Raw genomic sequence first — 24,866 nt, forward strand, 5'->3', positions numbered from 1 at the left:
CTTAATCACACTAAGCCAGATTTCCAGGGTGCGGCAGCCCCCAGGGGCCGGTGACAACAGCGTGGAGCAAGGCAGGTGCAGAACGTGCTCCCCAGGGCAGGAAGCTCTGCTGGACGGCACCAGTCTACACAGGAGACACAATTCACAAATCAAGGTCCTGCAAGAAACCCTGCAAGGTGGGTTTACTTTTCTGTGGAGAACACGTAAGATATTTCAGACTGACAAAAACAAACAAATAACAACAACAAACTTTCTAAATTCACAACACTCTTAGCAAAAAGAATCTTAGCAAGGCTGCCGTAGCGCTTTTCCCTAATGCCATCTCCAGAGAGAGGCCGTGTATGAGTGTCCTATGGGGGTGGCACCAGGTGCTGCTCCCCCTCTGCGAAAAATTACAATAAAATTGGGGCTTCCTGTGGGATTTTCATACAAAATGAAAACAGAATTTCCTAATGAAGCAATGAAATACTAGGCATTCTGGGTGTCTTTTAGAGGTGCGCTTTACCTTACAGCAATCAACCACACTGAGTGCCTAATCCCCAGGAATGCTATCCGAACCCCCTGCACTCTGGCCATGCAAAACAATCTACCAAATGTGTTCTGTGTTCGTACTCATTCATGCCTCTGTGAGTCACTCCAGCTCATCATCCCCCCACCCCCACCCACTTGAAACAGCTACTTCAAACATAATTCCAAAGTACAACCGCTCCATATACCCACTACATGTTATTAACCTAGTAGGTAGCAAGTGTCCTAGTAAGTATATCCACTTCTTTCATTTTCGACATCTGTGCTCATCTGCAATATTTTTTGCCAAATCCCAGAAAGATATATAAAGAAAACTGTACAGAACTTCAGAACTAGAGAGAAACCTTTAAGATTATCAAGTTGAGCTGCCTGAACCAAAGAGCAGTTAAAATTTTCCAAGGCCACTAGCAAGTCATTAACAAAGCCAGGAGTAGGGTTTCGCTCTCTTGAGGCTCAGATGAGCGTCTTTTTCTCCCTATCACACCTAACTGCGTAATTTGCTGCATTATAGTATTTCAACTCTCCATGAACTCTGAACTGTGACTTTCATAAACTGTAAGGAAAAAAACAGGAATGATTCATCATCAGTCATTTAATAGGTCCAAAAAAGCAAGTTAGGAGATAAAAGAGGAGGCAAAAGCAGAAAAACGTATATGCAACTGTTGTCTTTTTGTAACTTTGTGTTTTATCTTCCTCTTCTGCCAAGCACTGATAATTTAAAAATAGAAAGGAAGAAAAACTAGACATTTTTCTTTCCTTGGTCCAGGAAAACACTGCATTATATATAATAAAACTATGATAAATGTAGGTGGGCTGAGACAGCAGACACAGTATATTCTCACCAATGAGCAGTTACCAGTTCACCCCATAAATGTATGCACAATGCAGGAACCAAAGTTTACGGCACTTGATGAACATCATTAAAAACCACTCATGGCCTTTCAACGCCACTTAAGATATTTAGAGATGAGTTCATTTAGAACAGAGAGAATGTCAGATCAGCTATAATGTTTCAGTATAAAATCGTACTCTTTGACATTTCTTATAAATCAATAACAAAACCATCTCCAAACTTCTCAAAATTCAAGAGATAAAGTAGACTTCGCAAAGTAGATAGATGTAAAAGTGAACGTCAAAGGACTAGTAGGTGAAGACAGTCATGTGACATGGTCCACACAGCTGGAGCAATGAATGCATTCAGTCAACTGTGTTGTACTGTCCACTCAGAAAGTGGAGATAAGACAGTCTTGTTTGCAAGAAACCAGGATGAAGGCTAGAAGTTGGCAAAGACTACTTTATATGTGAGAAACAATAAGACAGGATAGATTGTAGGGCACTGACAGAAAACACGGCGCAGGAGCTACACACAGAAAACAGGAAGCAGGAGGAAGGCTCTTGCCAGCAACTCTGTGTTCCAGGAAAGTGTGGACTTGGTTGGATGAGAAGACATGTGGTCTAGTCATTTGTGCTGCTCCAGCAGACAAACCACCCACCATTGCCTGACATGTGAGTGAGGCCACTGAGGACCAGCCGGCCACCAGCCAAGCCTGCACAAGAGTGGAAGAAGCACCCAGCAGAACCCTAAACTAAATTATGAGTTATTTCAAGAGCGGAAGAACCGCCCAGCAGAACCCTAAATTATGACAGTTATTTCAAGCCACTCAATTTTGACAGTTAGCCAAGGTATTATGCTTTAATAGATACTTCATTACATATATATATATATATATATATATATAAATCTAAGCCTGTAAAAAACTGAGATATATCCACGTATGTATATGTGTATATTTTTCTATATGATGTGTAAATATGTGACGATATCTCCATTTTTACAGGCTTAGAGAGATTAAGTTGCCGACTCAACGTCATTTAGCAAAGTATTGAAGTTGGGGGTTCAATAAATCTAGTAAGTCTACATTAAAAGTGAAAGAAACCAGGGAGGGACTGAAGACTGTGGTTCTGTAAAAAATAAATTTCAACATCAGCACAGTGGATAAAAATAGATGGCATAATCCCAGCACTTTGGGAGGCCAAGGCAGGTGAATCACTTGAGGCTAGGAGTTTGAGACCAGCCTGGTCAACATGGAGAAACCCCATCTCTACTAAAAATTCAAAAATTAGCTGGCTGTGGTGGCGTGCACCTATAATCCTAGCTACTTGGGAGGCTAAGGCATGAGACTCACTTGGACTTGTGAAGTGGAGGATGCAGCGAGCTGAGAGTGGGCCACTGCAATTAAGCCTAGGTAACAGAGTGAGACTGTCTCCAAAAAAAAAAAAACAAGCAAAAAAAAAAATATATATACACACACACACATATAAGAAAGATGGCAGCTAGAAAAGGAAAAACACAGGATTTCTGAATAGGATTCAGGTCCAACTGCAACAAGAGAGCAAGCATTTGCGATCTGTAGTAAGAGTCATCAACGACCCCACACTGTAAAAGATAGGGCCCTGGCTCTAAAGGAAGGAATCTCTGCAGCCCTGTGTTCACCTCACCGGCGGGAAATTTACTTGGAACACTTTTCAATTACTCTACTAGAGAATAAGCAGAGGAAGGGAAAAGATCAAGGGAAAAAGGTAAAAATCTGGTCACCAGATACCTTCCTTTTACTCTGATTATTTTCCTCTACACCCCCTGCAATGATTTTGGCCTTTCCACCCTTTTATTTTACAGTAATTCATGAGCCACAGCCATATACGTTCTAGAAAAGCACTGTCCAACAGAAATTTCTGTGATGACTTGTGTGTTCTATAATTTGCACTGTCCAATATGGTAGCACCTGGTCACACGTGGCCACTACACACTTGAAATGGAGCTAATGTCACCATAGAACTGAATTTTAAATTTAAACAATTTAAATTTAAATAGTCACCAATTATGTCTGATCCTTTATAGCATCTCCAATTTCAAATGCTGCCTGTCAAAACTAAAATCTTTAACATCTGCAATATTCAAAATCTTTTTCTGTGGTTAAAATTTGAAGCAAAAATATTTATCTAAATCCAAATTTTTGTAGACGTCTGTCTTAATCCCACATAGAAAAAAAAAAAAAAAGTAAAATTTTCCTAGATTTTGACTGTGCTGATACTCCCCGCCATGCTCCTGCCCACCGTTCTCTGCTGTGAGTCTCCACTTGGCTCAGAGGGCAAAGAAGAGGCCTGCTTTAGAACTGCTGATTTACTGCTTCACCTGAACACGTACCAGTCAAGAGGCTCTGTGCTTAGCTGTGACTTGGAGAATCATTACTCTACTAATTTGTTTTGTTTTTGCTTTTTTTTTCCTAAGCACTAAAAGTGAATAAATTAAATCTATGTTCATAAACAGTAGTGATGTCATAATGTTTACGATCTGTCACCCACTTGTTCCGTCTGCACTGTTATTCAACTGCTCAGAATGCTGTTCCCAAATGTCACCATGAGAGACATATACGAAAGCCTAAGACAAGGCTCTTGTCCTCAAAGGCATGCAATTTATTTAAGGAAACAACTCCCACATGTAAAAGGCTGGGGTGAATATTAAGCTATCCTCTCACAGTTCGCTTTTTAGCCAACACTAATTATGTGCTTCCCAAGACCCAGCTCTGAGGTAGGCATTTTATATATGTCACTCTCACTGGATACTCACAGCAACCCTAGAAGAGAGCTACCAATATACTATCTTTATTTTGAAGATATCTGAGGTTTAGAGAGGTAAAATCATCGCCAGCTAAATGCAAAGCTGAGATTTGACCCCAAGTCTGTCTGATTCCGGAGTGCAAGCTCTTAATTCACAGACAACTCTAAATGTGTCAATCGTATTTAATACATATAATGATTATACAACAAAATTATTGTGATCTCACTTTCCTCTAGGATTAGAATGTTCTCTCCACCAAGCCCAGCTCCTTTTGCAGGAAGGAGTCCTCTGGGCTCCATCCCTTTCTCACAATGTTTTATTAATCGCAGCATTATTTTGACGAACCCTCGACTGCAGGCATGCACTTCAGGTACATACCATTTTCACCCAGTGATTTCTCTGAAACACTTTCATATATTCTACTCGACACTAAGTTTAAGAACCATAATCGTAGCATATTTGGTGGTAAAGGAAGTATCTAGTTTAAGTTTTACGGGTCTTCAGTGTAATTTCTTCAGGAGTTGTTACCACCAGGATCTGGATGTTAGATTTCTACCCTTCAATCCTGACTGTGGCAGGGACCGCTCCCAGGGACATTCAGTGTGCTTTAAGGATCAGCAACATTAGGACAGTTAACAATAAAACACCTGTAATACACTCATGGGCGGACTGTGAAACTTACACTGCTCGGGTAACTTTTAGACAAGGAGTACTACAAAAACAAGTAAGGCAAGGTGCTGAGGAGACATGCATATGTGTGTACAGATGTAATGTGTACACACACTCCTGTGCATAGAAGTTATGATACATTCAACCCTGAAATTACTTCTGGCTACTCCTGGGAAATGGAACAGGTAGCTGGAGGGAAGAGAGGAGAGAGGAGGAGAACTTCATTTTATACACTATTGTGGCAATCTTTAATCTTTAATGAGCATATTACTCAAATAAATTTAAACATTAAAACATTTTAAAGCTCAGAGTGAAAATACGGAAATATTTGATGGCTGAAAACTAAACTTAGGCTGGAAAATCTCAAATCAATTATTTTTTAAGCCTTATATATACTAATATATGGCCATATATATAAAAAACTCAAACTTCTTAGAAATATTAAAGTGGCATATCCTATACGACTTTTTCTAATGTTTTTGAGTTGCAGCAAATTTTTAATGAAATGGATCATGGGTGCTAAGTATCCTCTTACCGTAAAAATAAAGTTTGCTAAAGCCAGAGGGTCTTTCACGATGCTCTAGCCCAAATCCTGTACCTTAAAACATGAGGAAATGAGGTCTAGGCACGTGGAATAAATTCCTGAAGGTCTGAGTCAGCAGAAGAAACTTTCCTACCGAGGAAAGTGTTCAGAAGGCTCTACTGCTCGAGCCTTTTCCGGCAGAGGTGTGCATCGGGATCATGGAGTGTGAATGCCAAACCCCCCTTCTTCCCGCCCCATGCCAGAGCCACCAAATCACACTCTCCACTCATGAGGACTCAGCCTGTACCGTCTCATAAAGGTTTCCCGGTGATTCCATCCCATGCTGACCTTCTCAGTACAGGTGCTGACAGAAGTTGAAAAAAATTCACTCTTATTTTAACAGTTTTGTTTTCAGTCATTATAATAATTACTATTGGACATATTCTGGAACAAAGCATATTATCTATTTCTTTAAAATACTATTTGAGATACAGAGAAACACAATAGGGCTATGGACATATGAGAAATACACAGTATTTCTCAAGTATGGTTCTTACGTACCATAAGCAGCATAATTAACGTTGCAAAAAATGCAACAAAGAAGTGGTCGGGAGAGCCCACCTGAAGATTCCACCTGTTCCTCAACTGCTTATTAAGTTCTAAAACATCACCCAGAATCTTCCTGACAAGTCTGCAACTATTGACCAAGTCATTAAAGCCTGTTGGAACATAAATGAAATGTAGTCTTTACAACATTAACAAAAAAATAAGAGGAATCTAAATGGCTATATACATTTCCACTGAACAGCATATTTTCCATCTTCTTGGAAATACCTTTGTGGTGGACTGAATGGTGGCTCCTGCCCAAAAGATATGTACAACCCTGGAAGCTGTGAGTGTGAACTGATGTGGATAAGCATCCCTGAAGATGTAATTAAGAACCTCAAGGTGAGACCACCTTGGATTTATGGTGGACCCTAAATTCAATAGCAAGAGTCTTTTTAAGAGAAAGGTAGAGGAGATTTGAGTCAGAGACCCAGGGAAGAAGGGCGTCTGATGACAGAGGCAGAGACTGGAGTGGTGCCGTCACAAGCCAGCAGGTGCCTGGAGACTGGGAGGAGCGAGGATGGGTCCTTCCTTAGCACCTTCAGAGAGAGCGAGGCCCTCACGGCACCTGGAATTCAAACTCCTGGCCCCCAGAACTGCGAGAGAATCCACCTGTCATTTAAATTTATAGAAAGTAGCCTTAGGGAAATACACCTTTTTTTTTTTTTTTTTTAAATTAATGGCTTTATTGAGGTATAACTGATATACAAAAAACTACGTATGTTTAATGTATACAATTTGATGAGTCTGGATATACACACTAATACACCTTTTTATTTGGATAGCAAATGAAAGTACTGAAAAAATATTTTCTAAAAGAATTGGGTAACACTGGCGAACAATTCCATAATTGAGAGATAAGCACTTTTATTCCTTTCTGTATTTTGTTAGTGTCTTCACTTGAAATGTTTTATGGTTTAGTAGGATTATCACTCTACACACAAGACAAAAAGCAGAGGATTAAACAAGTGACTCGGCTCCAAAGGCGATCTGGGATGAAACAAAACTCCCAAGTGCAGTCCTGCTTTCCCTCAGGAGGAGGAGAGGGCAGGACGCCTCGGCTCTGGAATGGGACTCCTTCAACATCTCTGCTGAGGACCACAACTCAGCTAAGGCTTTTGTTTTCAGTTATGAATATATAAAATATGGCACAAACTATACATCAGTTCTGAGTATATTATTTCTCATATTCTTTCCTCTCCATAATAGAAGAAAAACTCCCTAAATATTGACGTAGTAACTCTATTCATAATTATACATTCTAGCTTAATGCCTGTAACACAAAAGTTCCAACTCTAAAGCTGTTTTAACTAGGGACCAAGACAGAACAGACTCTTTGATTCTGAGTAAAGCAAAATAGCCTCTCTGTCCTCAAGAGTTCACTTCACCAGCAACATGGGCCTCAGGGTACAATGAGTTAATCAAAACTTTTTTTTCAAAAATAATTTGCCTAATGTTATCATTAGTCAGGGAAATTGACCTGTGCTCACCCTGTGTTTACCCAAACTGTGCCTTCGATTTTAACCACACCTCTTGCTTCTCTTATACAGCAGCTAAGAAAGAACAGTAAATGGACCTAATGCCAGGAAAAATGAACATAAATTACATAAATATGGAAGATATGAGAGGTCAGAGATTTAAGTAGAAGTGCTTCAGAACTTTATAGGACATGTGTTACAAATCTTGGGCTCCTAAAAATTGTTTTAAATGTCCATGGTTCAGTGTTGAAAGAGAGCTTGCTCTGAGTTAGGTAAACTACCAAAGAACTACAGGGACCAACCAGATGCACGGAAAACAGAGAGGGCAACACCACTGGTCCAGGGTCAACCAATTGCATGGAAAACAGAGAGGGCAACACCACTGGTCATTATTTTGATTTTTACAATGAAGTATTAAATAAATAATTAACAAATTATTTATTATTAAATAAATTATTTATTAATTTATTAATAATTGATAAATTACTATTTGATACTTTATTAATTTATAATTAATAAATTAATAAATAAAGCACCATGAGATACAGAAATAACAGACTGTAACTGGAACTCAAGGTAGCACCTGACTGTCCCTTTGTAAACATGTCATCCATGGAACATTCTAGTCTACGGATCTGTACCCAACCAGCTTAAATAAAACGAAACAGCCCCAGAACAAAGCTGTGTATGTGACTTAGGAGATCACAGTGCAGTGCTGAGAGCTGTACAGTGGGTAGACAGAAGGCGCAGGTGAGCCGGAGTGACAGAAACTACATCAAGGGCAGCATTTGTCTGTGTGAACTGCTATGCCTCCTCTTCCAATGGGTGAAAGGGAAAATCCTTCAAATGTGGCTGCTTTTAAAAATCTTTCATGAGTATCATGCCTGGTTCTGTGGTGGATACAATAATGAATGAAGGTGGTCCTGGCCCATAAGGACCTGAGCCAACACTGGATCCCCCCGAAACACACACCAGAGCCAACACTGAACATGCACAGCCGACAAGCGGACTAGCCCACTGGCAGGGAGGCATCACGTCCTCCGCTTCTGCAAAACACAGATTGCCTTGCTGGCCATGAGCAAACACGCAACTTCTCCTTCACTTACCACTCAGCATTCAGCCCCTCAGAGCTCTAGACTGTGAGCTCAGAGACCCTCTGCAGCACCACACTGTCTTTATTTAGGTGGTGTTGTGAGACCGCATTTCACTACAGCCTGCTGCGAGCTCTTTTGGCAGCTGTGGCCATCTCAGCAGCTATTGTTTGTCACTGCAGTACTGGTGCCGACAGGATTAGGCATGGAGCCAAAAATGGAATTCTATTCATAGACTGGCAAGGCTGGAAAGCAGTTCAGAACTCATTTAGTTCAAATTTTCAGAGTTTCAAAGAAAACACTAATAAAATTAATCAAATGACTAGTCTAAAGTCAGACGGGGAGTCATACAGGGAGCCTGTACCCTACAGTCTTCAGACATCTCTTCTGGTTTCAGTTCTATCTCACTAGCTGTTTCTTGTTGAAAATTGATGGTATTAAAACATAAGATCGACAGCAAAACTCAATTTACAGGGAATTGCCTTCAGTGATCCCATAAATGTCAGATACAGCACGGTCAGACAAAGTGGGTAGGGTCCACCACCCATTTTATAAGGTTAACATCATGTTGACATAAAAAGACTAACCTCAGGCACCCAAATGCAAAATCTTCACTATAATTTTAGCAAATAATATTCAGCAGCTACAGAAAAACCAAATGCTCCTCACAGAATTTATCATAAAGATTCAAGTTAACTGATTTGAGGAGGAAAAAGCTTGTCATCCTCAACATCAGCAGAAATGCACTGAATAAAATTTGACTTCTCGCAAACTTTAGAGATGATACACTCCACTTATTTTATAAAATAATAATGAGCACAAGAAAGAGATAGGAAAAAAATCTACAGATTCCTCCTTAAAATATCTGTGTATCTTGGTAAAAAGACTGCAAATAGGTAATTTTTTAAAAAATGAATTCCTGCCATTGTAATGCAATTGGCCCGTCCTTTCCTTCCTTTGCAGCTATCAAATGTTACCGGAAACCCTTGGAAGTTGTTTGCAGCTTTAGTTATTTCCTATTGCACTTTGTTCAGGATTCGTTCCAGCCACAATAAAATGCCATTTACTTTGGTTCAGAAAAAAATGGTTGTGAAGTGTTACTGGACTAACACATGATGAGTACCCAATATACCTAACTAGCTATTCTACCATTTTGTAACTTTACTACATGCTTTAGGGATTACCACACATAAACTATACATTTCTACCCAATCTGTCTGCAATCACAAATCACATTTCCTATAGTAAACATAAAATAATTCTATACTAAATACAGTATTTTACATGCAAAGAAGCGAATAAAAACAGACCACCGTATAACGCCGTCCTCTAAAAAGCATATGAAATGGAAACTGAGTAATTTGAGTGTAACATCTCAACACAGAATAAGAGAAGAAACAAAATGGGGGAAATGATAAAATCCTGCTAAGTATACTTACAGCCAACTGTTTGAGCTGAAATTGGGAGCTCTGAAAACTTCTTAACAGGACACATCAACACAAAAAAAGTATGAAAACCTCAAAATCTAGGAAAATTTATCTTCTAATAAGAAACGATTACTTCCCAATGTAGAAGAGATCTAATAGTCTACTAACCAACTTGCGAAATCTTATCTGAGATCTCAACCTTGATAACTGATACTCTAATTGCTCTTCTTTAAAGAATAATTTTGTTATTAACAACCAAGAGAAGCAAAATACAAATAATCCTTTCTAAGCACTCTTGCTTAGAGCAATGGGAGGGATTCAATTTTTACTTCAGAAATATATGTCTATCCCTTCAAAATAATTTTAAAAAATTAGCAATCATCGAAATCGTTTAACTAGTCCCACTAGTAAATACGTCCACTCATCAGGAGTCAGGAAACCACAGTAGCTTGTTTTTGTGTGGCTGGCTAGTGAAGAATGGCTTTCGCATTTTTAAATGGTTGAAAAAAAGCTTTTGTGATACACGAAAGGGGCAGAAAATTCAAATTTTATTGAATTTATTTCGTTTATTTATAAAGTTTTACTGGAACACAGCCGTGCTCACTCATTTCCATATCATCTACAGCAGCTTCTGGGCTACGTGACACGGCTGAGTGGTGTGACAGAGACTGTATGGCCCACAAACCCAAAAGCCCTGTGTGGCCCTTTATGGAAACAGTTTGATGACCCCTGCGGCACATGGTTCATAAAACTAAGTTTTAAAAATCTACTGTTACTTAAAAGTTTCCCATTTTTGGTCTGATGGCCCCATAGGAATAAGATTAGCCTGAAAAGCAACTATTATATGAAACAGAATCCCTCACTGCAAAGAGTAGGTAAGAGACAGAAAAACTGAATCCACAACCACATTTACACCCAAACGCAAAGGCACAGGGCCTGGGAGTGGCACCATGCACTGAGAAGCGGCAGCCAGGAAATCCACATTGCCTGACCTCTGGTAGCTCTGACCTCTGTGAAGTCTCAAGATTATTTGTAAAATGAAGAAAATGTAAATAAGGAACACAGCAGGCTATCGGTATCTGCAGTCACCATCTCACAGGGCTCTTGTAAAGATGAAGTCTGTGGAAGCTACTCTAATAGATGAGACACACTTGTCAATGTTCCTCTGACTCCTAATGAAAGTTCTGTTCCAGCCCTATCCAAAAGTGATGGCAAGACACAGGAGACGGGTGGAAGAGTGGTATAAAAAAAGACTTCAGAGAATAAGACAGAAAGGGGCAAAAGAAGGAAAATTAGGCTTTGCTGGTTTCCCTTGGGCTGTCTCCCTCAAGCTCAGCTCTCCAAGGGAACAGGCAGGAGATAGCTGACGGAAGTCTGCTCAAAGAGAACAAACCAGCAGGACCAACGAGATTCTAACAGTGCGATGTGCTCCACAATAATGGGACGGGATTTTGAGTAACGATCACTCTCCAAAATACATGAAATTTTTATTCTACAGGTTGGGCGCAGTAGCTCATGCCTATAAAAATCCCACTTTGGGAGGACAAGATGGCAGGATTGTTTGAGCTCAGAAGTTGGAGACCAGCCTGAGCAACATGGTGAGACCCCCGTCTCCACAAAAAATACAAAAACTAGCTGGTCGTGGTGGTACACGTCTGTGGTCCCAGCTACTCAGGAGACCGAGGAAGGAAGAACTTGGGCAGAGGAGTTCGAGGCTGCAGTGAGCCAAGACTGCACCACTGCACTCCAGCCTGGACAACAGAGTGAGACGCTGTCTCGAAAAAAAAACAAAACAAACTTCGCTCTACAGGATCGAGGAAGGAAAACCTAAGAAACATTAAGCTGAAACAAACTCAAAACACAAAACCTCCGTTAAGAAGATTCACTATTTATCAAATGAGGTTTTTATGGTATACACATATTGAATTGTATACTATGTGATTGCATTACATATTTAAAATCTCAAGAAGATAGAAATACAAGTAGCAGCTGTCAAAGAGCCTAAAACCTTTTAAGATGCAAATATAGACACACAGAAATCACAAACATACACATATAGTCAAAGAGGATGCCCTATACCATTAACTACTAAACTTTTCTGATAAATTTATTTTTAGTCATAAATAAATTTCTTTCTTACTGTATTTTTCAAAGAGGAAGATGAATGAGAAGAGGTAAAAGGTAAATACTGGTTAGATATCAGTAGATGAGTGAAATGGACAGTGAAAGGTACATGGATATGCACATATATTCCTATAATAATGTGGCAAATTCATCAGTAACCACAATAAGGTGATTTTTTTTTTTTTTTTGCGATGCAGTCTCACTCTGTTGCCTAGGTTGGAGTGCAGTGGAGTGATCTCGGCTCACTGCAACATCTGCCTCCTGGGTTCAAGCGATTCTCATGCCTCAGCCTCCCAAGTAGCTGGGATTACAGGTGTGCACCACCACGCCCAGCTAATTTTTGTTTTTAGCAGAGATGGGGTTTTGCCATGTTGGCCAGGCTGGTCTCGAACTCCTGACCTCAAGTGATCTGCATGCCTCAGCCTCCCAAAGTGCTGGGATTACAGGCACGAGCCACCACGCCCGGCCAAGGTGCTCTTAAAAGCACATCATCCAATACTGTTATGGAAAAACCCAAGATGCATATCCATGTATACAGTATGCTATCTGTGTAAAAAGATGAGGAAAAAACCAACATATTCTTTCTTGCTTGTATACAAGTGAAAGAAAATGCAAATACTAGTTGCCTCTAAGTAGACTTAATTATTCAAGTATGGTGAGGCAACAGATCAGGTACGACTGCCAGTACCTGAAAGTACCTGAAAAGGCAGTTTGGTACTTCCCCCCAAGAGGAGGCCATACCACCCCCACTAAAGGTGGCAAAGGCCAAAGGCTGTGCTGGGCCATACGGGGCCATGCTGGGCCATACGGGACCGTGCCAGGGTTGGTCTGGAGGTAGAAGGAACCGGGAAAGCTTGACTGAGGATCTCACAGAAAGGCGAGAGGCTCAGGATTGGCTGGTTTAAGTAATTTCAAAGGCTCTGGGGCATAGCTGTCCCCAGTTTTCTAGCACTAGCTCTGAGATGACTTGGGTGTGACACAGGCTGTGGTGTGGAGTGTGACTCTGGACTGGTCAGCTTGCATATGAAAAGCACGGTCCTGCACCAGTCATTTGCTATCCCGAGTCCTGGAGGGGGCAGTCCTTCCCCAGTCAATGAGGGCCCAGATGCCACAGCATTCAGGATAGAGAAAATAAGAAAAGAGAGTTAATATACTAAGGAAGGGAACTGAGTGTATGGAGAACTAGGTAACAGTAAAACTTGACTGGGTATCTTCTTGTACTTTTTGCATGTTGTGCCATGTGATTGCATTACCTACTTAAAACAAGTGATAGGATTTATGAGGTGTGCTACCCACACGTGCGCATACATCACAAACACACGTCACAAACACACATCTGCCTTCTGGCCTTGCTGAGCAGGGTAAACTGATGACGAATGGTACCTGGGGAAGGAGGACAGAGGAGTGCCATGCCGGCTACTGGGTGCAACACAACAGCACAATTCGGGAGGGACAAAAAGTACATACGTATCTGTATTTCCACAAACTCCAGAAACATAACCAGGATATTGCTAAGTTTCGATTTAAAATAAACCTAGAAATTCAGTTTTTACTCCTTCAAGACACAAAAACCCCGGTTAAGAAGATTCACTGTTTATTAAAGGAGGTGTTTACAGTACATACATATTGATGGCACTTCTAAACTTAAAAAGGCATCTTTTTCTGATTTAAAAGCAATAGCTGACCTTCCACTTCTAGTAAGGGGATCAGATATATGCTTTAACATAAAACCACCAACAAGCAGACAAAATGAATGCACTGGCAGTTACACTAGACATCAGGCAAAGAAAGATAGGGATCCCTGAGAGAAACGGATAAGGGGAGACCCACGATCACAGCAGCTTGCTGCCTTGAGACAGTTTCCAGACAGCTATGCACTCCTATGTGATGTCCAAGAGAAATGGAAGTATGTGTCCACAGAAGGGTTTGTACTCAATGTTCACAGCGGTTTTATTTACAAACAGCCAAAAACTGGCAGCAATACAAATGCCTATTACCAGGTGAGTGGATAAACAAATTATAATATTAATCTATCTATATAAAGGATACACAGCAATGAAAAGAAACGTAGTCTTGATACACGCTAAAACATGCATGAATCTCAAAATAAACATGTGAAGTGTAAGAAGCCTTACCAAAAAGAGTATATGCCATGTGAGTTCACTAATATAAAATTCCAGGAAATGCAAACAATTATTTAGTGCTAAAAAGCACACCAGCAGTTGACTAGAGATGGAGGTGGAAGGGTTGGGAGGGGGAATACAGAGAAGTGTGAGGAGACCTTTGGGAATGATGGGTGTGTTCACTGCCTGACAGTGGTGATGCTTCTCAGGTGTAAAAGCTATGTCAAAGCTTATCAAATTGTAGACTTTAAATATGTGCAATTTACTGTAAGTCAATTACGCCTCAAAAAAGCTTTTTAAAAATAAAGATCAATACTTGGTTTGTAGCAAAAACTTGAAAAATATCAAACATACAGATAAGAGAGTAAGACCATGGTCTCTTCTAAAGGATGCACATGTCTAAAAGTAACACTTCAAAATTATTAATAAATGCCCATCGTAAGTTGCATATCAACCCCCCCAAGTTCAAACCAGTAACTTTAACTAAAAAGACTCTTTGCAAGGGTGGAGTTGATTTCCCGAGGTTGTTCGTGAATAATGAGTCATGAGAAGCTCACACTAGTCTCTTTTGTTTGGGACTCCCTTTCTTCTCTGTCCTTGACATACCACAAAGCTGTGATGCTTTTGTTTGCAGGCGTTGCAGCTGCCGAGGCTCCAAACAATCTGAATTCTATGCTTCTGTCTCTCTTCCACCTTGAGCAAGTGCGCAACTTATGTTAAAAGAAGCACGTTTACCCTATAACTGATAATGGACACAGTCAAACAAAAAATGTTATAAAAATTAGTGATGTCAACAAAAGTGTATATATCACAAAAGGAGAATGGATACGGTCTTTCACTTGTATCTCCTAAAAATGAAAATCCACTGCCTCCCTACTTGTAAACAATATAATAAGAATTGTCTGAAATGCAGAAAGATAGTCCTTGGCACCATAATTAAGCACAAAAACCCTGAAGAGAAAAAGCATTCAAAAAAGTTCACTCAAACTTCTTGTTTAGAGCACAAAATTCATAAGATCACTCACTAAACCTATTCCTAGGAAGCTTTTTTGTTGTGGCTTTTAAAATATTTTGTTACACTATGACAAAAGGGGAAGGAGAAAAAGATATTGAGGAGATGTCTCCCTCTTTTCCAAAAAGACTTTGAGTGAGGTCATTTTATTTAAGTTTATCCAAAATGTTGCAAGGCACTTTATACCGACTCTCAAAAAGAGGTCACTTTTATTAATAAAAATAACAAATATTCTCTTTAATCCTTATGCTGACATTTGAGGTTTTCCACTGAGGGTAGCCGTCTCCCATACACTTATTTCTTGGTCTCCAACTCACCATTCCTTCAAATTGCCGCCAACATGAAAACATCTCCTACCTCCTCTCCATCAATCTATTGTTACCATCTTCACAATCACCCAGTACCTGTTCCAAGGGGCTCATCTTTCCAACCATACCCACTGCCAGTTTCCCACTTCCACCGGACCCGTGAGGGCCCGTGCCACACCTCCACCGGACCCGTGAGGGCCCGTGCCACACCTCCACCGGACCCGTGAGGGCCCGTGCCACACCTCCACCGGACCCGTGAGGGCCTGTGCCACACTGCTGCAAACACCTGTTCTTCTTATTTCACTTTTGTAGATGACGAATTTTCAAAGATTTGGTAAAAAAATTTCAAAGTTCGGTAAATAAATACGGCCAAGCACTGCATAACGACGTTTCAGTTAACCACAGGCTGCATATACGATCGAACCGCACATACAACCGTGGTTGTGAAAGATTAATACCATATTTTTACTGCACCTTTTCTACATTTAGCTATGTCTGGATACACAAATGTGTTGCAACTGCCCGCAGTGTTTGGTACAGGATCACGGCATACAGGTCTGTAGAGTAGAACAGGCCATCCCATACAGCCTGGGTGTGCAGTAGGCTAGACCATTTAGGTTTGGGTAAGTACACTCTATGTTGTCCACACAATGCCAAAATCGCCTGATGACGCGTTTCTCAAAATGCATCCCTGGCATTCAGCCACGCATGACTGTACTTGATGCATAAACAAATGCTTTAAATGAGGATAAATGTAGGTATTCTCTAGCTGCTGGATGTTTAGGATAATCACCAGGGTCCCAAATTCATGTTTCCCACAAGAAACAAGTGGGCCCACTTTATTCTAGCAAATTTGTTTATCCAAAGGCACAAGTTTATTAATCTACTAGATTCTTGATTGTCTTATATCCATTAACAGAGCAACTGTAACACCTGCAAGTGGAAGTGGCTGTGGCACCTGTCCCCTGAACGACCCTGGGTGCGCCCGCACGCTACACACACAAGCCTCAACGGGGGGGCAGAAACACCACCAATCACAAAATCAAAGGACCTGAGAGTCAGTTTGCCCCAAGATCCCAGAGGGAAGGCCTCACTATGGTCCAGATCTCTGGATTTTCAGCCCAGTGATTTCCTTGCTCAGCCATTAATCATTAGGTAACATGACTTAGGGTCTCCAGGTGGCGAGATGGGTCGGTAACTCCGAAGCACTTTTTCCCACCAGATGGACTTTCATCAGCCTTCACAATCAGGCCGCCATGACACTGACCTCCCTGGGAACAGTCAGTCTGCTTTAAAGGTTGTGAGATGAGTCATGTGCAGCCCTTCGGATCACACCCCAATTTTCTGCTGAGTTGGGGGAACAGAATTATCTAGAAACAGATCTTATGAAGCTATATTTACTATATTATTTAATAATTCCATGCTAAAATACGGTTCTTTCTTCATCTTCAGAGACTTTAGGTGATTTGTGGAATGCTGAGACTTCTTTACTAACCACATAGTTTTTAACATACTTCACAACAAACACTGCTGTGTACTAACTATGGTATCTTCCACTATTACCTGACTTCAACTCCTAAGGGAAGAAAGCCTGTGTGTGTGTGCACTCCACTGAACTTCCTCCTGCCGCCCTGCCAGCGGAATGCCTGTACTCCCACCAGGGCTGGGGTGCTGGCTGTGGACACCTGGAGAGGGTTTATTCCTTCTGAAGATAACAGCAAAGACATCTCTGCAAACACCTTTCCTTTAGAGTTGTCGGAATGGAGAGATTTAAAAGGGAGAGGCAATGTCGTATTAATCACGTTTCTGCAACAAGACCTAACGCCACGGCAGCCACATCATTTCTGGGGTCCCAGGAAGAACCAAGGGTTTTCAAGGCTCCCCACAGCAACGCTAAGCTACATAATCTCCTCAGTTTCTTTCTCCTCCTACTCCTCAAACATATATTATGCCCAGACCTATGCCATGTGCTCAGATATCCCAAAGGATATTTATTGCTTGTCATCTGTCTCTTCACAGAGGACTTACTCCAATCTAAAAGAGAGACAGAACACACACGAAAACTGAAAACACTGCTTAGTCTAATTCATCAAACAAATTACTATAGGGGTAGTTCTGGTCTTGAATTGCCACCTGAGATATGACATACACATGTGCTGTGCAGGGAGGGGTGTATATTTGTTTCTGTCCATGGTTCCTGGCTCGAAACTCCCATAACCCATTAGTCTTTGGTTATAATGTTGTGGCACTTTTTGCCTCAGGAAACAGAACTTCTCTGCGGGCCACCTGCCACTCTCCTTTCACCTGCCATGGCAGGACTCCAATCTGACTGTGTCATAAGCCCCTCATTCCAGAGAGGGTCCCGCTCCATATCCTGGAGGCGGAAACGCTGCAGACAGAGGCCAAGAACAATCTCAAGAGACAGGCCTTTGTCAACCACATGTTGACACGGCTGTCCATGCGTCAATCATGCCTAGGCAATGAAGTTTCCATAAAAGGCCCAAGAAAGCAGAGTTCAGAGTTTCTCGCCGCTGAACACGTGGAGGCTACAGGAAGGTGCACAAGAACTCATCCAGGTGCCGGGAGGGTGGTGCACCCTGACTCTACTAGGACAGAAATGCCTGTGCGTGGGACCCTTGCAGACTTTGCCCCCGTGTATCTCTTCATCTGGCTGTTTATTTGTATCCTTTAAAATATCCTCTGTAATAAACAGGTAAATGTAAGTGTTTCCCTGAGTTCTGTGAGCTGCTCTAATAAAGTCACAGAAGCCAAAGAGAGGTCATGGGAACCCTCCCTTGGAGGTGGTCAGTCAGGAGTTTCGGAGGCCTGGGCTTGCAACTGGTGGGAAGAAGGGAAGACTCTTGGGAACTGAGCCCTTAACCTGCAGAATCTGAGGCTGTCTCCAGGTAAAAAAACGTAAGAATTGAATGAGAGGACTCCCAAGGTGTCTGCTGCTTGGTGTGCAGGGACTCTTCCCCCCAAACACACACTTGTTCCCAGAAGTCTTCTGTGATGATGATTGTTGAGGGTTGGGAAGAGGGTAGGAAAACATCTCTTTGAGGGTTTTTGTTCACACTCACATTGTGTCAATCAAGGCTTTTACTTCCAGATTTCTCTCTCTCGAGGTCTGGGGCCGCCACTAGAGAGGCATACATTCTGGACTCCGAATTCATCCTCACAATTCTTATATACTTCTGATTTTCTTCTCTTATGTTTGACAATGCCTTCAAATTTTCAGCACTTAGCTCTTAGCTCACTTTCGCTTTATTTCACAAGGAGGGTGAACGCAGTCACCACTTGTGCAGTAAAGGAACAAAGATTAGAAGTTTATAAAAATTTCGGAGGAGGATTTTGAGGTCAAGGAGCTATCTTGTTGGAAGCAGGGGAGTCAGTCAGACATCGATGGAAAAAAACGTCAGAAGCAAAAGGCCTGGGGTGCCACTTCAGGAAAGTAACCACTTCCAATCTGAAAACTGGTTAATCCCAATCCCTTACCACTTGCAGATACAGCACTGCTCTATGGGGAAAAACTTAAAACATTAAAAAACTAGCCAACTGTGAAATAAACTCTTAATATTCTTTACAAAAAGCCGACTTAGGACAATTCAAATTCTTAGCAGCAGTAAATTTGCTGTAAGTTTAAGATATATCACTAATTTAGGAGCTATTACTGAAATAACAATGTTTGCTTTTTAACCTGAAAGTGAAACCCCACTAATGAGCATAATCATAAAACAGCTTTATAAAAGCAAACTCAAAGTTTAAAAAGCACATTTAAGCTAACTTTTTTTTTTTTTAGATGGAGTCTCACTCTGTTGCCCAGGCTGGAGTGCAGTGGCACCATCTCAGCTCACTGCAAGCTCCGCCTCCCGGGTTCACGCCATTCTCCTGTCTCAGCCTCTGGAGTAGCTGGGACTACAGACGCCCACCACCACGCCCAGCTAATTTTTTGTACTTTTACCAGAGATGGGGTTTCACCATGTTAGCCAGGATGGTCTTGATCTCCTGACCTCGTGATCTGCCCACCTCGGCCTCCCAAAGTGCTGGGATTACAGGCGTGAGCCACTGTGCCCGGTTAGGCTAAATTTTTATCCAAAATAAAGGCTTATTTTGAATAATTCAAAAGGAAAACAATTTATCAAGAAACGAAAGTATGTAACAGATAAATGCTAATTCTTACCTTTCCCCCTAACAGAAGAGCAAAAGCATGAACATTTCCTATAGTAGCATTAACACATACCTGTTTTAGGATGTATTGAAAAGAATCCTTGTGGATTTCCACTTGTAATTTTGTACATGAGCTTGTCATTAGAGCTCGAATCTGGATCGAATGCCTCGATCTGGACCACAGATACATCTTTAGGAGAATTTTCCATGATTTCTGGGTAATAAACAGGCTCTGATGTCTGTGGTGCATTGTCATTGACATCCTCAACCTCTATGTAGATCTCTATAAACGATGAAAGAGGCACGACACCCTGATCGGTTGCAAAGACTGTTAGCCAATAATGGGAGGTCGATTCACGGTCCAGTCGATCTGACGTCTCTATGACACCTAGAGAGAAAAAAGAAAAGCGTAAAGCAGCACGTCAACAACCAAAACTGCCAGCTTGAGAAAGTGTCAACAACTCCGGCTTACTGAGGGCTTTCTGTGCCTCTTACTAGGTGCATAACCTTGAGCAAGTTAACCAGCCTTTCTGTGACTCGGCTTCCTTTCTTCTAAAATGGAGATAATAACAGTATGTTCAACTAACATGCATATCATGATTAGAACACTTGGCACATAATATAGGCTATTAAAGTATTTGTTATTAGAATCAGGTGTCAGGCACTAAATGGAGCACTTTAAAAATATTATCTCATTGAAGTCTCAAAATAGGTGAGCACTAAGAGATCATCTCACGGCCCAACACTTCATTTTTCAATACGTGCAGTTTATAGTTGGCTGAGAGACATGCTGACTTTCCTGGAGGCTACTCAGGAAGACAGGGGCAACAGCAGAGCCATAGCCCAGATCTGAGACCGCACAGTCCAGCACCCCCGCTCCCCACACTGCATCCCTGTGGTGGACACTGTCTAAGGAAAAAGGCAGCAGCAGCATCCTCCAGACAGCTCGGTCTGCACACACACCCCTTCTCACAGTGGCTAAGGAAAGAAAGTGCAACCTTCAAAGTCCACAATAACGGGCTGCTCAGATCTCCTGAGTGTTGAGGTCCTTTTATTTCTTTCAATCGCCTCAAACAAATGGGAAGACAACCAGCATACTATAAAAATATAAACTCTCCAACTACACTATAAACTCCAAAAGGGCAGAGGCCACATCATTCTTAAATACCAGTATCCCCAGCACCTTGCACAAAGCACAATAATGTATTAAATACACAAATGAAATACCTAAGTATCTTTAACAAGGTTGGTACAGAAAAGTCCTCAACTGGGACCCAAACTAGGATACATTTCTTAGTAAGTCAACTAGCAAGAGATGAAATTACATGATTACAAAGAAGAGGGTTAGAGTATCTGTAATGTTTTGGTCCAGCCACTGAAACCAGTCAAAACTTAACTTCAAGCCAGGATTAACCTCCTCTGGGGATAAGAAGTAGAAATATCCATTTCTCTTTGGCAAGACCCACCTTTTTATTCAATGGTGCAATCTTGCCCTTTGTCTACCAAAAACATATCACTGCACTTTTTCTCATGGATTAAAGATACTTTCAGTGTTCTTCTACACCATGGTACAGACTGGACTCTGGAAATGCTGAAGCTCTAGAATCACTGAAGTTTCCCGTCAAACGCAAAATACTGTGAGAAAAATAACCAGTTACCAATTTTACCTATGCTCAGCAATGAAACATTTGGTTGAGAAAAATACACTGTTGCAATTTGTAATTCTGATCACACAAAATTAAATATTAACTTATTCGAGGTTAATATCAGAAAAACTCATTTTTTGAATGAATGATAATTATATCTAACACTCCCAAAAGGTCTTACAACTTAAAAATAGAAAACTTAGCTAAATAAAATGTGAAATTACCATAAAATGAATCTTTACTGCCATTCAGAAGCATTACAATGATTTGTTAGTGCTTCATTAATTCATACTGAATCTTCAGAAAGGGGGTATAATACTGCTTCTAGAAACATGGAAGAAACCTCAGAACCAAATGGTATTTCTAGTTCTAGATCCTTGAGGAACCACCACACTGTCTTCCACAATGGTTAAACTAGTTTACAGTCCCACCAACAGTGTAAAAGTGTTCCTATTTCTCCACATCCTCTCCAGCACCTGTTGTTTCCTGACTTTTTAATTATTGCTATTCTAACTGGTGTGGGATGGTATCTCATTGTGGTTTTGATTTGCATTTCTCTGATGGCCAGCGATGATGAGCATTTTTTCATGTGTCTGTTGGCTGCATAAATGTCTTCTTTTGAGAAGTGTCTGTTCATATCCTTTACCCACTTTTTGATGGGGTTGTTTTTTTCTTGTAAATTTGAGTTCTTTGTAGATTCTGATATTGGCCCTTTGTCAGATGAGTAGGTTGTGAAAATTTTCTCCCATTTTGTAGGTTGCCTGTTCACTCTGATGGTAGTTTCTTTTGCTGTGCAGAAGCTCTTTAGTTTAATTAGATACCATTTGTCAATTTTGGCTTTTGTTGCCATTGCTTTTGGTTTATTGTGGCACTGTTCACAATAGTGAAGACTTGGAACCAACCCAAATGTCCATCAATGATAGACTGGATTAAGAAAATGTGGCACCTACACACCATGGAATACTATGCAGCCATAAAAAAGGATAAGTTTATGTCCTTTGTAGAGACATGGATGAAGCTGGAAACCATCATTCTCAGCAAACTATCGCAAGGACAAAAAACCAAATACTGCATGTTCTCACTCATAGGTGGGAACTGAACAATGAGAACACTTGGACACAGGAAGGGGAACATCACACACTGGGGCCTGTCGTGGGGTGGGGGGAGGGGGGAGGGATAGCATTAGGAGAGATACCTAATGTAAATGACGAGTTAACAGGTGCAGCACACCAACATGGCACATGTATACATATGTAACAAACCTGCACATTGTGCCCATGTACCCTAGAACTTATAGTAAAAATAATAATAATAAAATAAACCTCAGAACCAAATAAAAATGAGCTAACTGGTTCCTCTGTACAGCAGACAACTGAAGATCAACTCAAACATGCTTCCCTTGTTCTCTAACCTAAGCATAATCCACACACACTCAATTGGTCTGCTAAATTAGCAAAATTATATCTGTCTGTAGGCTCAAATAATAACCTTTCCCAGTTTCTCTGATTCATCACATCTATCCACAGATACAAAGACGTCAGGGGGTAACAGAATGTTCTCTCCGGGAGGATTACACATTAACAAAATGTACACAACTCCTCCTGTGTGCTGCCACTTCATTAAAATGCAATAAAATTCACTTGACAGGTGAAGTATTATTAGAAAATCTCAAGAAGACAGGTACGTCGTGCTTTTATCTACCTCTTTTGAGTTCTAATCCTCCAACAATTCATGCTTCTATCCAGTTTTAAAATGTGCCCCTCTAAATGTGACACAGAGGCATTTAAAGACAGTGATAATTACAGAAACAATTTGCTCACTGTTTACTAAATGTCAGGCCCTGTGATAAGTGTCTTACATGCATTATCTTATATAATCTTTACATCCAACCTGCCTAGATATGTGATACTATTAACTCCATTTCACTAATGAAAAACTCAGATTGAGAGAAATGAGGAACTTTCCCAGGGCCACAGTGAATGGCAGAGCTGGAGTGTGGATACCACAAATCTTGTCTTCAGCGCCCAGCAATATCCTTGTCAGTCCCATGGCTGTTATGACAAGAGTAAACAAAACTTAATGTGGTAATTTGGGAAAGGTGAGTCAAACTTCTTATTTCATCCATCTGTTTTACATGTCAGTATTCAGCAGGAATGCATTAAATGTTCACTCATACACAAGAGCTTTCTCTAATCTCAAGGGAAAAAAGAAGTATGAAATGGAAGTATATCACCCTCACATCTGAGGTTTGCAATCACAGATAGAAACAGCCATGATTTTCCATCGTGCCCTATTTCTAGTTTGGGCCGTAAGCATCCATACTGCACTGTGCAATTCTGAGATGGCTTCTGCTGGTCCCTGCCAACCCATCAGCTGCACAACCAGGGTGTGGGGGACAGCCATGTCCATCAGGAGGGGATTGTCAGAGTCCCCGGTAATCTACGGATATTACTAAAGGTTAAGACTGAGGCAACAAAGCGGCTCTATTCAAATATGGTAGAAAACTAGGATTGTGTAATTTGCAATTAAAATAGTAAGTACGAATGAGTGAGATGCTGGATGTTCCTATTTCATGAATTCATGACTGTATACTTTTATAATGCCTATCGTGATTGCTGAGATAAGCTTCTGCTTCGATGCGTTTTAATTATTACCTCTTTGTAAGATAAAAAATTACTGAATACAACTTACAGAGAACTATAAATTTCAACTGCCAAAGGGAAAGGAGGGCACGCCGACGAATCTCATCTTCTAATCAAAATCCTCAGATTCCTCATGTACACCAATCACGTCACTAGATGCTTTACGTGCATTAAATCATTGAAAGAACATGGAAGTTGCATGATTTTCATCCCAGCTTTACACATGAGGAAACAGAAGCTTAGATCCATGAAGAAACTTGCTTAAGCCCTGGAGTGATAAGGAAACAAGGCCAGGTCAGCAGCTAGCTGGTGGGATCCGGGGCCGAGCCGGACAGTCTGACTCCAGGCCTCAGGGCCTTCTCCACTGAGCGGTGGGCTGCTGCCACTATCAATCAACAGCAACACTGTCGGACACCAAAGGTGCTGGGGACCTGGCGGGGCTATAACCATGAGGAAAAGCCACAAGGAGTTTCCCAGTGTGGAAAGAAGGGTCTTCCTCATGCATGCAGGACAACAGAGGGGTGAGGATCTGAGGACTCTGCTCAGAGTTTTGGGGTTCAGTACCTAGGCGCTATTCTAGTCACTGCAGAAAACCTTCGTACACGCACAAAGTAGGTGGAAGGAAGCCTTAAGCGTGCCAAGTTATTTTGTTTTCCGCTTTTTAATCTGTCAACCCAGTTGCATGATACACTCCTCAAGAGCCCTGGGCAGAAACTTCCAAAGTGGACCTATCGCGCTAGCCCGAGATCTCTAGGTCAAAACCCTGAAGCTTCCCATCTTGAATCGGAGGCAGGACGAAGGTCCAGGATGGCTGAGTGAGAGTCTAGGTAATGTGCGAAGAAAGACCAGAGGTAGAGCTAGCCTTCACCATCTCAAAATCAAGCATTAGACTGGGAACGCCTT

General features: G+C 41.2%; 1 protein-coding gene across 11 annotated transcripts in view; it reads right to left on the minus strand.

The window, feature by feature from the left end:
- FAT1 (FAT atypical cadherin 1) overlaps positions 1-24,866 on the minus strand; it is a 141,952-nt gene that overhangs the window by 57,045 nt on the left and 60,041 nt on the right. For all 11 annotated transcript variants that reach the window (XR_008657359.2, XR_008657358.2, XM_055276668.2 and 8 more), the window contains exon 3: positions 19,749-20,063. Coding sequence is in view for 9 of the 11 variants with exons in the window: in XM_055276668.2 (XP_055132643.1) it covers positions 19,749-20,063 (315 nt within the window). In the remaining 2 variants the exon portion in view is untranslated. The remainder of the gene's footprint in view (positions 1-19,748; positions 20,064-24,866) is intronic.

Source organism: Symphalangus syndactylus, chromosome 4 (assembly GCF_028878055.3).
Source record: "Symphalangus syndactylus isolate Jambi chromosome 4, NHGRI_mSymSyn1-v2.1_pri, whole genome shotgun sequence".
NCBI lineage: Eukaryota > Metazoa > Chordata > Mammalia > Primates > Hylobatidae > Symphalangus > Symphalangus syndactylus.